This window comes from Dryobates pubescens, chromosome 24, assembly GCF_014839835.1.
Source record: "Dryobates pubescens isolate bDryPub1 chromosome 24, bDryPub1.pri, whole genome shotgun sequence".
Taxonomy (NCBI): domain Eukaryota; kingdom Metazoa; phylum Chordata; class Aves; order Piciformes; family Picidae; genus Dryobates; species Dryobates pubescens.
Window position 1 is genome coordinate 4,507,402 of NC_071635.1, and position 15,847 is coordinate 4,523,248.

General features: G+C 43.0%; 1 protein-coding gene across 1 annotated transcript in view; it reads right to left on the minus strand.

Moving 5' to 3' along the window:
* LOC104310338 (N-deacetylase and N-sulfotransferase 4) overlaps nt 1–15,847 on the minus strand; it is a 104,281-nt gene that overhangs the window by 20,725 nt on the left and 67,709 nt on the right. Inside the window, exon 7 of the mRNA XM_009911757.2 lies at nt 114–296. Within this exon, the coding sequence (XP_009910059.1) occupies nt 114–296 (183 nt within the window). The remainder of the gene's footprint in view (nt 1–113; nt 297–15,847) is intronic.

The following is a 15,847-nucleotide window of genomic DNA, read 5'->3' on the forward strand; positions in this document are numbered from 1 at the left end:
AGTCAAAAGCAGCGGCCTCGCTGAAATAATTCAATAACCTCAGGAGGTGTGCAAGTTTATTTTTACATTCCAATCTCAGCAACCGAGATGTGAGGAAGAGGATGTGACATTACCTGCCAAAGAGGGTCTGTCTGCTCTGGGAAGAGCTCAAAGTACTTCTGAGCCAGCTGAACTGGGGGCAGGGTCTGCAGGTTCAGGTTTGTTGAGCTCTTAACAAAGCTGGCTAGGTTAGCAAAGGTGTATAACCCCAGGCGATCGTTCCCGTAATTAGACAAATGGGTCATGAAGATGCTGATCTGAGAGGCAAGAGAAAACTTTCAGTCATGGCACATCAGGAGGTAGCAGTATCTGGCTGGAAGGGCAGGTCTGGGGGCTCCCAGGAGGTTTGCCAAACCGTCTTCCCCCCACCCAAACCCAAAAGAAGACAATGAAAGCCTTGAATTTGTAAAGAACATATAGAGCAATCCATTCACTTTCAGGCTGGACTGGGTTCAGAAGATGAGCATGGGTTCTATGTGCCTGATTTTGTGCCTGATTTTGGTTAGGAAACTGGTTTGTACACCCTTGGGAGGGTGAACCATGGCTGAAGCAATAGCCAGCTGTGTTGCGTTACCCAGCAAGGTTACTCAGGCCTACAGGCAGGGGTAGGGCTATAGTTGAGGCATATTTTGTGGTCTGAAGCACCTGACTCTGACGAGACTAATCACCAGAAGTGAGGACACCTGCTTCACAGGGCAGCTGCTTGTTTTGCACACAGCTATGTCCAGGTGAATCTCATTGTGAGTGATTAGAAAGGGTGGGGCTGAGGGTGAGCTTATAAAAGGGGCTGCTGAGGAGGGGTTGGCGTGTGGGTCTGCCTCAGTTGGGAGCTGCAGCTGGACACCCGGGCTTCTCTCACCCCACCTTTTGTGTTAAGGTAAGTGAGCTTTTTTTTTTGCTCTCTACTGGTGTTTTGAGGGAAACTGGATGCAGTTTGAGTGATTCCTTGCACAATTGAGATGCAGGAGACAATGTTTAGAGTCACAGAACGCTGAGCTGGAAGGGGCCTCAAGGAGCGCCTGGTCCTGCCTCTTGAATATTTCGGCCGCAATCCTTCAAAGCCTGACACACATCTTAGGTAAAATGGAGATGTGAAGGTGTAAGCTGTTCTTGCTTGGGGTAGGCTATGGCTGGGAAACCAGATGGGTTCTCCTGGCCCCCCAGTCCCTGAGTTAAGTGCCCTGGAAACACATATCTCAACTGGGTGGCAACCGGGCTCCTCAGTAGCTAAGCTGGTGGAAAGTGCTGAGTCTGAAAATGACTTTCACACCTAAAATGACTGCAAAATGCCCAGTGGTGTCTCGGGGAGGTTGTTATCACTGATCCTTGGTCTTGCTGACTCAGAAGCACTTTCCAAAACAAACCACTGCTGTCACCTGAAGATGAAAATTGTTGCTTTGTGGTCCCAGGCTTGAGCTTTAGTAGAAGGAAGTAATGTGTTGGTAGCACACCAGGCTGTCCTGCCTTCCAAAATAACCACTGACTAAAAAGCCACAAGCTTTCCACTTCCACTATCTTGCTCTGCCAAGGGGGTGCTCCTTTAAGCATCAGCCCACAATGTTTAAAAACACATCCATTAGCTTGGTAAATCATTGATAAGGCTTTTAGTACTTCTATAAGGTGAGGATGGATGGTCCCTCGTGGCCTGTCTGCAATGTGTTTGTGCTGTGCCCACTTCATTCCACAAAAGGTAATTTATTCTTCACTTTTATTCTGCTCTGAGCCTCAGCTGAGCAAAGATTGGCAACTGTACAAGATCTTTTTTTTTTTCCCCTTCTGTTGGCTTGACTTTGTGGGTTCCAATGCCTTTGTGTTCTGTGACTGTTGGTGTTTGGCATAACTGGAGTGAATTCTAGAGTTGTCCTGTATCTTGTCTATCTCTGTCTGTAGTACCCTAGGAACTTATAAGCAAGGTAATGAATCTTTGCACTGCCGGTTTAGTGACCTCCCCACTGGAAAAATCCCAACAAACAACACAGCACAAATGTATTCCTCTCAGTTTAGAGTTCAGCTCCTCAATGTCTGATGAGTGCTTCCTGCAAACTATGTCAAAGTGATGAGAAGGAAAACTCTTAGGGGAGATGCTGCTGGAGAATATCATCTTGTCTCTGAAGTGGTTTTTGGTAAGGGCTAAAAGGTCTGTCAATGCCATTTAATATTGCACCAATTGAATATTACTGCAACAAATAAAGTGTGCAAGTAAATCTCCTTGCTCTTTTTGTCCTTCCCCCACCCCTCCCCCCCTTGAATTGGAACAATATTTTAATACAAAAATGGACTTACAGGAGATGGATATTGGCTTATTTTAAGAGTTTCATTAGGCTGCAGTCCAATTCAAAGGATTCAACTGACCACTCTTTATGGATTCAAAAGATCTTGGGCATCTCTCTAGAGTTTTTTGCTCCACTGATCTTTTTAAATTAAAAAACTTCCAAATGTGATGCATTATTGATGGGATAAAATCATGTCTAATTCTTTTGTATCTTCACATCAGCTGGGACAAAAGGAGATGGATATTAATTGTTCATGTTGGCAGCATGGGTAGACATACAAGCTTGTTTCCATGCTGCTGCACCAATCCATAGGAAGTGCAATGGTCTAGAAATGTGTTGAGGTGGCAAAATGCTGCTGTGTGCCTCGAGGCTGGAACTAGGGTAGGCAATGATGTGCTCGTTTGGTGGACCTAAAAATGCTTCGCATCCAGGGCAAGAGCCTAAGAAAAAAATATCCAAGAACTATGCTTTGTCACAGTGGTCTCAGTAAAATTGGTAAATAGAAGCCAAGAGTTTTTTTCATGCTTTCTAAGACCAAAAATAAGCTGGAGAACACAGGCTGATACTAGCCAGCAAGAAGCTCTTTGTCAAGGTGAGACTAATATTTCTGGGAAGGAGACAAGATGCTGCTCTCTGCAACCCTGTGCTACAAAGACAAACTGTTTGGAATTCTTGAGGCTGGGAAAAGGGCTCTGGCTGCATCCTATTACTTCTAAGACTCTAATGGCTTAAGCAATGTGCTGCGCCAGTGCACAGAGAGGCCTTGAGTAAAGCTCCTTGCTGTTGCTGTACAATTTCTTGTGTTGGGTGTGGGTTACTTTGGTGCTGGTTGTGTTCCCTCATCCAGTTGTCATTTGCTGTCTCTCTCTCATACCCCTTAATACGGTTTTCTTAAAATCACTTTCTCTTTTCTGCAACCAGGATCCTTTTGTTACAGAAACACTATTTGAGATTGTTGTTGTAGCCCTTCCTTTTATTGTAAGAACATCTACATGTCTTAGATATGGCTTTCAAAGACTTGACCTCCTCCCCCCCCCCACCCACCCAAGTATTTATATTTTGCTAGTGACAAAACTGAGGCAGAGAGCAGCCCTTCCAGGAGCATCCTATTTATATAGAATGCATTGGGTTGGAAGGGACCCTCAAAGGTCATTTTGTCCAATGCCCCTGCACTGAGCAGGGACATCTTGAACTAGATCAGGTTGCTCAGGGCCCCATCAGTATTTGCATTAACTAGAGAGCTGTGGCCCACAGATGGTAGGAATTCTGATTTTGCTGTTGCAATGGGCTTTTTGTAATGGAAGGCCTGTGAATAGATGGTAGGTATCATGTGGGAATCCTGCTCCTCTAGGAGCAACCTGTTGCTCACTGTCAACAACTTTTTTTCCTCCCCATGCTTCTGCACCTCTGAAATAAAATTTGCAAGAAGGAAGAAATTCATGTCAGCAAAATCAACCAAGGTATAACAAGACAAAGGCATAGGGAAATAGATGGCAGAGAGATCCTAGTCTTGTAGAAATGCAGTGGTGTGTTTACTGCTCTTCTCTGCTCCTCTCTTTGCATGAATGTTACCCAGGAAAATGAATTTTGCTCTTCCATCTTTTTCCATTGTGTTCAGCAAATGCTGTAGGGTTGCTCCAAGAGCCAACTCTCATAATTGGATCTAGATGGCAGCGTGTTGTATTTCTGGATGTGTAAATGGGATGTCACAGCTGAGAAATGCAAAACTGTCAAGTGTCCATTTCCTAATTCCAAGTAGCTCTATGCTAGGCTGACCGCAGAAATACCTCTTTCAGTTTCAAGTGTTTAATATATTTCACATCCTGACAGCCTCCCATTAGGGATTACAGACTTTTCTGGTACCTTATGAGCCAGAGCCCCATTCACTGGTAATGAATCCCAGAACACTGGGGCCCTTAATGCAGCTATTTGTGCAGCAGCACGAAAAGGAAGCCGGGAGTGAGATTTTTAGTGTTGACAAAGCACTAATTTTAATAATGACAAATTGTTTCTCTAGAATTCAGCACTATTCATATTCATGACCCTTCTGCCACTGAAGCAAAATCATTTATGTGCCTGAAAATCACTTTTCCCCCAGTTTTCCTCTATTTCCACTCTGCACATCTTTTTGTATTTTAGCATTCTTGACAGAACAATAAAATATTTTCCAAACTGGGAATCTCTAAGAGAAAGCAGCAAAGGCAGTGTTTGGAAAGAACATTTTTGTCTTTTATTGTAGGGGAAGCAAAATTCTGGGATGGTGTTTTATTTCCCATCAGTGTCTGTATTCCACCCAGAGTGCTCCCCAGTGATGGGAGGGGACAGTGCTGTTGGGCGGTGGTAGTATGTGGCATTGGGACAGCCCTATGCATGCTGCAGTGTATCTGTCTTGTTTTAACCTTCCCTAGTCAAAGAGCAAAATTGTTTCTCTTTTGCCTAGGAATGCTTTCTGCTTTTCCATTATTTACTTGGTATGACTGAATTCTTTATTATTGACAGAAAAATCTTGTGTGCTGTTCCTCTCCCTACTGAGAGTCAAGTTGCTGTGTTTCTTTTTTAATGTTTATTCTCTGATATCTACCTGTCTCTCACTAAAATAAGGTGAACTCATGACCATATTCCAGTACAGCAACTCTTCCCTTTGTTAATACATCTTTGACACATGGGGTCCTAGATGGTGAAAGCTTGTTGGAAGTCTGTTAGATTCATAGAAAGATTTGAGTTGGGAGAGACCTTGAAGATCATCTGCTTCCAAATGCCCCTGCTGTGGGCAGGGACACCTTCAATTAGACCAGGTTCTTCAAGGCATCATCCAAGCTGGTGATGAACACTTCCAGGGAGGGGGCACCCACAGTCTCCCTGGGCAACCTGTTCCAGTGTCTCCTCACCCTCACTGAAGAATTTCTTCCTAATCTCCAGTCTAACTCTCCCCTCCTCAAGCTTCAATCCAATCCATTCCCTCTCATCCTGTTGCTACAAGCCCTTGTAGAATGTCCCTTCCTGGTTTTCTTGTAGGCCCTTTTCAGGTACTGGAAGGCTGCTATAAGACCTTCTCTTCTCCAGGCTGCACAGCCTCAACTTTCCATTAGTTATATTTTCAAATTTTTTAAAGCCTACATTTTAAAAAGTAGCTTTTTAATTTTTGTTATTTTACTTTTTTTTTTTTTTTTACACTCTTAGGGTCTGCTTTCAAAGCCTGCAGAAAAAATTGCTGGTTGATGGCTTTATGCAATCAGTGCAGAGCTGCATTAGGGTGGAAAAACCTAAATGGATTTTTTTTTTATGTCTGTTCATTTGTCACACTTGTATAAGTGATCAGCAGCACATCTAATTGTGGCCAGAGTTTAATGAATTCTGCACAAATGTGGTGCTATCAGTTACATCTGTGGCTCCCATGAACTCTTTGCAGAGCTCTAGAGCAATTCAATCCTCCTCTTACAAGCAAATATTTGCAGTTTGAAGTGAAATTCATGATACAGGAATTTTGGTTGCCATCTGTGTTTTCTCATTGAAAAGACTTCCTTAGACTAAACTTCCTCTAAGAATAAAAATAATCTCTCAGCTCAAACTCGAGAATAACCCCAACTTCAACTCGGGCAAACAGACCGGATGAAAATGGATTTGGGTGCTACTGTCTTAAGTCAGATTTGTACACCAAGCTTTTCAGACAGAGCAGTAAAAGTACCATCAAAGAGATGGTTCTGGGAAGTCTCAGATGGGTTTGGTCTTCAGCTTTCAAACATGATCAAAGGAGTTTGTCTAAGGAGATAGCTATCAATAACCTATTTCCCTGATGGTGTATGTGTTGCCTGATCCCTGTTAACGTCTATGAGACAACTACAAAATGCTGGATGAGGCTGTCAACCTCTTTAGTCACAATCCTCTGCAGATAAAAATCAGCTCAGCCTCAATTATTTTGTGCCAGTGAATAATGTGAGCATTTCTTGGCTTCAGTTTAGGACACCAAATTGCATCCCACTCTGGCAGCATCTACAGAAAATTGCGAAGCTTTCTCTATTACTGCGTTGAAATAATGACAGCTCTCCCTTAATGTGACAAACATTGTCCTGACAGCACCCCCATCACAGCAGGAGGGCTGTTCTGAGCTTCTGGCTTAATGACCACCATGGGCCAACCTCAGTCTAAGGGCCTCTGCAGTGCCTTTGAGTGATGCACCATAGGCAGCACCATCTTCCAAGCCTGATATTTATCCCAGCATGGAGAAATGCAAAACCAGTTCTAAATAGCACACTCTCTTCTATACATGGGTAAAGTAAACATTTTAGCTTTTGGGATTGCAGGAGTGAAATAGTGACAGCCCTGATCATTTGGGCTCCTCACTACAAGAACATTGTGATGTTAAAATGTGTCCAAAGCTGGTGAAATATCTAGGGCACAAGTCCTGTGAGATGCAGCTGAGGGAGCTGGGATTGTTTGGTCTGGAGAAGAGGAGGCTGAGGGGAGACCTCACTGCTCTCTACAGCTCCCTGAAAGGATGCTGGAATGAGGTGGCAGTTGGTTTCTTCTCCCTAGTAGCAAGCATAATATAAGAGAAAATGGCCTCAAGTTGCAGTAAGGGAGGTTTAATTTGGATATTAGGAAAAAAACTCTTCACTGAAACAGTTGTCAAGCCTTGGAACAGACTGCTCAGGGAAGTGGTAGAGTTCCCACCCCTGGGGGAATTTAAGAACGGTGTAGCTGTGGAGCTAAAGGACATGATTTAGTGGTGGATTTGGTAGTGATAGGTTCATGGTTAGACTTGATGCTCTTAAGTCTTTTCCAACCTAAATGATTCTGTGGAAATATGTCACAGGGTGTTAGTGCTGATTGGTGCTGCACAGCAACCATAGGAAGGGTGGGAAAGAGCCATGGATCAAGCCTGTTCTTCCTGCAGGAGAGTGGGCTGGGGATGGCACTTTTGGACATGGTTTAGGGGCTATGATCTTGCTGAGGTGACAGTTGGACTCCATGATCATAGAGGTCTTTTCCAACTTTGTTTTAATTGCAAGGGTAAATAGAATCACAGAATCATTAAACCTCTGAGCTAGCTGAACTTCTGGAGACATGTGCTCATGTATCTACTGATGGTAAATAATGGTGAGCATCCTTCTTCCTGTGGATGAGCATCCATAAATGACTGTTTCTTTGCTATTTCTCTTTATGGATGTGCTTAAATAAAAATCTGATTTTGTGTTTCGAATGATGGAATGAATTATGTCTACTGTCAGTAATATGGCACTTCATAGTCTCCAGGAGGATGAGTGTCTCTCCAAGCCTAGCTGACATTCCCTGTGGAAATGGCTGCCCAGGACCCTGTGCAGCGCACAGTTGTGCAACAACTATCAATCATCCTCTTCAAACCGAGCCCTTTTATAAATACTGAGTAAGAGTTCTTTACATTCAAACTGCAAAGGAAGATATGCCAGGCACGTTGATATAGATTAGAGATGCAGGAAATCTATCATTTGTTTTTCTAACTGTTCTGCTGTCATGTTGCTATTCCAGCAGTTTTATGAAGAGCTGACTGCTTTACGCCATGGAGTATTCATAAATGATGATTAATTAATCCATTTTGGTGGCCTACTCTGAGCAAACAAATCTCAGAGTTAATTTAATTCTCCACTCTTGGTTTCAGAGGAGAGGAGAGGAAAAAAAAAAAAGGCAACAAAAAAAAATTCCACCATTTTCAGTTCACTAGAGGATATAATATTCTCAAATCAGCCACTTTCCAATTAATTTTGAATGGTGAACACAGCAAGGAAATTTTGTTCTTGTCCATTTACTCCTATTAAGGACTCATTTTCAATAATCAGGGAATTCTGACTCAGCTCATTTTTACCTTAAAGGCTTGCTCCTGACACTTTAATAAATTATTGTATGGTGTGTGCTTGAAGGTAACAGATTCTATTTCTCTTTACCCAATAACCCTCTTGTTGACACACAGTCATTTATTACTGTTTCTGCCATCACCTAAACCTGCTGGGAAGTAATTCTGATAAAGTACCAAAAGGCATGGTGTGGAGTATCAGCTTCCATAAAGAAGGAAAATGTCATGTAGGAAAGAAAGGAGATGTGTTCTTAAAATATTTTCTTCATGCTCTGCGTTTCAAGCTAATTAGTTTCTAAATATGCTGCTGAAGGCTTGAGTTTCCATGGGATAATGTTCTCCTATAGCAGCTCTTTGCAGCTGGGGTAGCCATGAGGGGTGAAGGAAAAAAAGAATCATGGAATCACTAAGGTTGGAAAAGACCTTTGAGTCCAACCAGAACCTAACTACCGTGACCACTAAACCAGCTCCTGAAGCACTACATTCCTTGAACACCTCCAGGGATGGTGACTTCACCAGCTCCCTGGGCAGCCTGTTCCAACATCTCAGCACTCTTTCATGAAAGAAATTTTTCCTTATATCCACTTTAAACCTCCCCTGGCTCAACTTAAGCCCATGATTTACAAAGGGGGAAGCCAGAATGATTTACAAAGGGGAAACAAAGGCCGATTCAAAAGGCCAGGCAAGGCTGGAGTGGATTTACTCATACACCTGGAGCTGCAAGATAAAGGTGGCTTCAACTTTTATGTTTGTATAATACTTCTATTGTATTATCAGTGCTTGCAGGACTTTGAGTTGCTGAAGGTGATGCACCTTCTGCAGGGTGCTGTCTTTCCAACCAATTGTGTGTAGGTTGTATTGAACCTGGACACCTGCTGTGGTAGGAAGACAGCTGAAGGGCTTATGATGCTGAACATGCAGGGGATGCAGAATCATAGAATTGTTGTGGTTGAAAAAGACCTCGAAGAGCATCAAGGCCAACCATTAACCTAACACTGCCATGGTCATTAAATGGTTTAAGAGGTTTTCTGAATAAACAAGAGATACTATCCTCTTCCTCAGGCAAAGGTAAATGAAAGAGTGGTCAGGCATTGGAACAGGTTGCCTGGAGAGGTGGTGGAGGCACTGGAGGTGTGTAAGAAATGTGTAGATGTGGCACTTTAGGATGTGGTTTAATGGCCATGATGGTGAGTGTCTGGCCACGCTCTCGTGCTTCACTGTAACACTCCATGCAGTTAAAATGGTCCTTCCTACAGCTATGCTCAGAGAAACAAAGTAAATAAAAAGGAAAATATTATCAGCACTCCAGATGCTTCACAATAACATTCCCAATTCTCTTGTGGAAGGTATAAATTAACCCCTCTCTGCATTTACTTTCAATCTTCCAAAGCAGTAATGTGTGATTCTCATCTGGTTTTGTGAGGGGTGAGAGCAGGAAACAAGAACAAAATGTCCTGAGTATGGCATGTGTGGTACATGCAGAACCTACATCTACCAGACTGGAAACCAACAGTAACCTCTTAGGTACAGAGAGAGCTTAAAAACCTAAACATATTGAAGTGGTTTTCAAAATGAAGTGTCCCATCACACTTGGAAAGAGTTTGCCTCTCTCTGCAGTGTGTGGTTACACCTTGTTCAAAGGAAGCATAATAAAGGCCCTTATTATGGACTGTCTGCAGTTTCTCCTGAGTTGAGTTCAAAGTTACCTTTCAATCACAAGTCTGACTTCACTCTTGACAACCAAATTCCTGCAGAAGAAGCTAATCTTCGAGATTCATATGCTGCATTTTCATCTCATGTTAAAGCATCTTAGAGACATTTGATTGAAGCAGGAAGAGGAGTTTTAAAGAGGTGTTGAACTTTTCCCTTTTTCTGCTACTTTTCCTTTCTTTCTTTTTAACTTCAAAAATGGCTCAATCTGCTGCTTGCAAATATGCTTCATTTTGTTGGCTTTGTGGACAAAGAGTTTTGTGCAGGGCATGCATGTGTTTCTAGATATGATATGGTAATACAGATATAAATCAAGAGTTCAAATGGTTTATGTGTACCTATAAATAAAATGCAGGAATGACTTATCAGAGCATCTCATGAGTTAAGACACTGGGTATAAATCATGATCTGATTTGATCCTTGGTAGAGATCTTCAGCTTAACCACCTCTAAGGATATCTGACCACCTCAGTTTGGGATACAGAAAACCTTCATCCATTGTGTTCAGCTGTGACCAGGATGAAGATGTCTTGACATTGTGAAGTCTCATATTAGGTTTTGTTTTCTGCAAGCTTTTCTGCACTATTTAAATGTGGCCAAGGATTGGGTCATACTTGGCAGGAAACTTTGCCCTTGCATACACAGCAAGGTCTACAGCTACTTTGACTTCATGGAAGGAAGGGTGCTGCAGGGAGGTGGGTGACAGGATTAAGTTTTATCTATTAGCTGTTTAAAGTGAATAGGTAACGAGAGAAACATACTTGGCAAGTAAATCAAATTAACTGACTGCTTAGCTGAGCAACTAAGGCTTGCTAGTTCTTCTCAAAGCTTGAAGCACTTAGCTTTACTCTTGGTGCTTGATTGAGGTGCCTTTCGTGCTGTCACTTGCTGGCTTAATAAAAAGCTTTCTGGTTTAAAGAGAGTTTCAATTTTATTTTTTTCCAGGAGGAATGTCTCTTGCTCTTGTTTGTAGGGGCAATAATATTTAGGGCTGTATTTATTAGCTTATCTTGGCTGTTAAAGGTTTATGACTGTTCTTTATTGTCAGTGAAGCAGGGGAGTAAGGGAGATGAACTAGAGAACAGATACTGGAAGACCTTGTGGATGCTGCAGATGTGATGTATAGGACAATTTGTGAAGGCACGCTTTAAATATGTAAGTGCATTCCCCAGGAGACTGAATGGAGGGCAATGGTCAGAGAGCATGGACTGAACCCACTTAGTTTGGAGCCTGACATTTGGATGTGAAAATTCTCCTTTAAATTTTGCACTCCACCAGAGTTCCCTTGCTGTTCTTATGAGAAAGTTGCCCTTTTTTTGGCAGTTAAAATATTTCTGTTTGGGAACAGCATGTCATGACTGTTTAATTATAGATTGTCATGGCTTACATTTTGAAGCAAAGCAAGGGATTTGCTCTGCTCATCCTATTTCCTCGCTCCACCTCATGCTCCATGTTCACGAGAGCAGATGATGTGACCATGAATGTGCCTTAGGAAACATGTTACTGTGACTCGCACATCCCAAAGCTCTCTTTTAAAAGAGTGTAGGGATCTTAATGCAGGTTTATTTTAATACCAGTTAACTTGTCTTTCTCTGTGTATGTTGGAAATGGAAGTGAATAGAATAAACCAGGTTGGAAGAGACCTTCAGGATCATCGCGTCCAACCTATCATCCAACACCACCTTAGCAACTAAACCATGGCACCAAGCACTCTATCAATCTCCTCCTGAACACCTTCAGTGATGGTGACTCCACCACCTCCCCAGACAGCCCATTCCACCAGGCAATCACTCTCTCTGTGTAGAACTTCTTCCTAACCTTCAGCCTAAACCTCCCCTGGTGCAGCTTGAGACTGTGTCCTCTTGTTCTGGTGCTGGTTGCTGGGAAGAAGAGACCAACCTCCACCTGTCTACAACCTCCCTTCAGGTAGTTGTAGAGAGCAATAAGGTCACCCCTGAGTGTCCTCTTCTCCAGGCTAAGCAACCCCAGCTCCCTCAGCCTCTCTTCATAGGGCTTGTGTTCCAAACCCCTCGCCAGCTTTGTTGCCCTTCTCTGGACACATTCCAGCAAGTCAACATCTTTCCTAAACTGAGAGGCTCAGAACTGGACACAAGACTCAAGTGTGGCCTAACCAGTGCAGTGTACAGGGGCACAATGACCTCCCTGTTCCTGCTGGCCACACTGTTCCTGATGCAGGCCAGCATGCCATTGGCCCTCCTGGGCACACTGCAGGCTCATGTTCAGCCTACCATTGACCAGTACCCCCAGGTCCCTTTCTGCCTGGCCACTCTCCAGCCATTCTGACCCCAGCCTGTAGCACTGCGTGGGGTTGCTGTGGCCAATGTGCAGAACCCAACACTTGGATGTGTTCAATCTCATGTCATTGGACTCTGCCCATCTGTCCAGCCTGTCGAGGTCCCTCTGCATGCAAAGTTGGTTAATGTTTGATGGGAAAGTATTTAAAGAAAAAAAAACTAAGGGGCAAAGTTGAGAAATAAGTTAGCTGAAAAGAGGGAATCTGTTCACTGGAGGAAGAGGGATTTTACAAACATATCCTGGAAGTGACTGAAATGCTTCAAAGGGGCAATTAAGCTAAGTAAATAATAAGTAGAATAAAAATAAAAAGCTGAAGGTCACTGAAATGTTGGACTCCTTCAGATGCTGTATTGTTTTGATAGTTATGTAGCCCAGTGAAGAAAACAGTCAAAAAAAGTTCAAATGGTCTCAAAGCAGTGCAAAAAGGTTGTAAAAATCACCAAGGTTGAGGAAGAGAGAAAAGGAAATGATGCTATTGGAAATGGCTTGCAAAGTAAATAAAAGTAAAAGATGACTTAGTTGTTGTTTTTTTTTCCTGGAGCAGTGGAATGTTGCACACCTGCAGAAAAAGTAAATATTTTTTTTTCACAAGGAATGGAGTTGCTACAACACTGCTCAGAGGCAGTTTTCTGTCATGGTTACATAGCTGGGTAGTGTTGTAGTCACATTAAGGACATGGTTAGTCTTCCCTGGTGCTCTTCAATTTGTGTTTTTGAAGATGTAGCTTGAACAGCAATGTGTTTTCTTGAATTATAAGCATAGAATCATAGAATGGCTTAGGTTGGAACAGGCCTCAGAGATCACCTACTCCAACTTTCCCTGCCATGGCACCTCTTGATTAGGCTTGGTTGCCCAAGGCCTCATCCAGTCTGGCCTTAAACACCTCCAGGGAAGGGGCAGCTGCAGCCACTCTGGGCTGCCTATTCCAGAGCCTCACCACCCTCGTATTGAAGAGCTATTTAATCCAATCTAAACCTGGATTAAAACTATTACCCCATGTCCTGTCTCTAGACACCCCCATGAAAAGTCCCTTTCCAGCCTTCCTGTAGGTTCTCTTCAGGTATTGGAAGGCAGCTCTAAGGTCTCTTCTCCAGGCTGAACACCTCCAGCTCCTTTAGCCTAACCTCATTGCAGAGGTGTTCCAGCCCTTGGATCATCTTTGTGGCCCTTGTCTGAACTCGCTCCAAAACCTCTGTGTTCTTATGCTGGGGATGCCAGAACTGGATGCAGATTTCAAGGTGGGGTCTCCCAAGAGCAGAATGAAGGGGCAGAGTCCCCTTTCTTGCCCTGCTGGCCACACTCCACTTGGTGCAGCCCAAGACACAATTTGCCTTCTGGGCTGCATAAGGGCGCTGCTGGCTCACAGAGAGCTGCTCACAACAATGACCTGTCTTGCTTTAAGACCTGACTGCTATTAATAGAGACATACCTGATCTGCTAGCACGGTGGGAAGAACCTTAGTCTTGCAAAAGGTTTTATTTTACTGTCAAAATTAGACTAGGTACAAAATCAGTTTGGTAACTTTTTTGGTTTGTTTTTGTTTTTACAGAAGGTGTACATGTCTTTTTCTCTCTTCCTTTCCTGCTTTCTTGTCATTGTGGTGGTTTTGCTGCTTTCTTTTCACCACTGACACACAAGTGCTGAGGTTATGAATGAGTTTTAGGAGATCTGCCCTAATTAAGATTTAGAGAACCACTGATTTGTTGATGTTTGTCAAGCCACAATGTAAATAACATTGGTAATAACAAAACACTGGCTGAACATCTACCTTTGAGCTGGCAAGGGAGAAAAGAATATTTCAGTTGAATGCTTCAACGCTTTTCTTGTATTGCATAGCAAAGGAAAAAAACAAGAGCACAGTGGTCTCTAAGTTTGTTCCAAACTGTGTATTTTTTACTTGTAAATACATCTGAAGATCCTTGATATTGTTCTAAGCCTCCAAATGAAGGAAACCCTCGAAAGAGAAGCAGAGTGATACTTTCTGAAAGAGCAGAACTGTTATTTCAAACATAGTCTGTTCACTGAGGCTTTTCCCACTGACTTGATTGAGCTTTGCTTTGAAGTGTTTATGCAAAGAGTAAGCACCCCAAACTCGAGATTTGAGCAGCCTCCTGCATTAGCTGGAGCTTGGAGAAGTCTGGCTGGGATTCTTGTAACTCCCTTTAAAGCTCAAAGGAAAGTTGGTTTGATTTCTTTGTCCTGGTGGAATATATCCCTCCTCTGCATGCTGCAAAATTGTCCCTGCCAGACATGACTCATGTTTAGGATTCATAAATGAGAAAGTGGAAATATCTTTCTGGGCCACAGAGTATTCAGCAGAAGCCATTTAAAAAGAAAATTCACCAGAAGATCCCCTTGGCAATCTCTGCAGACCCTTAATCCTAGTGCAAGGTCACTTGGGCATTTTAATTTAACCATCTCTGTGGTGTACTTTCATGGCATTGCAAACATTTTAGGTAGACAAGTTTAATATTTATTTCTAATGTGTTTTCCAAAATTGCCAACTCCAGCCTGAGGCATAGAGAGGGTTTGGGTTAGCCTCTTGCTTGTCAAGGCTTGGGGGGGGGGGGGGAGGAGGGGGAGAGATAATTTACCAGTAATATTCTTTGGTGGCATGGTTTAAAGTTAGGAAGAACTAGCAGATATTCAGCTCTCTTGTCTTTATCAAGGTTTGGTTGCAGATCCCTTACCCCATGTGACAAATTCATTGTTTCCCACCTGCTCCCTGCTGAGGCCACTTTGTGATATTCTAATATATGAAGTATGTGGAGCAGGCTGCCCAGAGAGGTTGTGGAGTCTCCTTCATCTGAGACATTCAAAACATGCCTGTGTGACCTCCTCTAGGTGGTCCTGCTATAGAAGGGTGATTGGACTGGAAGATTTTTTTTGAGGTCCCTTCCCACCCCAAATATTCAGAGAATCACAGAAGACAAACATCAAAAGCTCTGCTTGCTATTAACATTAAGAAAGTTGCATCTGACCTTAAATTAGCTGTAAAGAAATTCTTCCCATCTGATACATTATTTTCATTTAGTACATTTGCTTCCCACACTTAATTATTCTTGAAATGTGCTTCAGTAATCAAACTAATTGGGGGAAAAAAACCCCAATGTTTAATCAAAATTTAAGTTGTTCCTACTTGAACTTGTTTGGGGGGATGGGATAAAAGATTATCAAGGCATGTCAGAACAGCCTGCGGAAACACGAACTTCTCTGTGCTGTAGTTGTAGAAGGGGCTCTATGAAATTAGAGAGTCCCTTTTTGTATTTGATTGATTGTTGTTTTTATGGTTGGTGGTTGCCCCTGTGACTTTCAAATGGCACCTCACCCTACAGGGCAAATAACTACCTGCATAAGGAGATTTGTAACCTGACTCTGGACCATGGTGTTTGATGGGAATAACACACATAATCTGCACGTAACTTCAGTTGTCATGGTAGCCTGGCAGTGCTGAGAGAATGCACATGCTATGTCCTCCTTCCCATCTTAACCCTCCAGCAGAGCACTCTGGAGGGGTTGCCCTTTCCCTGTTGTAACTCATGCTGATGCCACACTTGACACCAGAGCCTGCTGAGCAGGAGACTTGTGCAGTCCTGTGGCAACAGAATTAATAGGAGCTCCTCTGTTTCTGAGAGTCTCCTCCCCACTAGGAATATGTCTGGCTGATGTTTTTAGGGAGTACA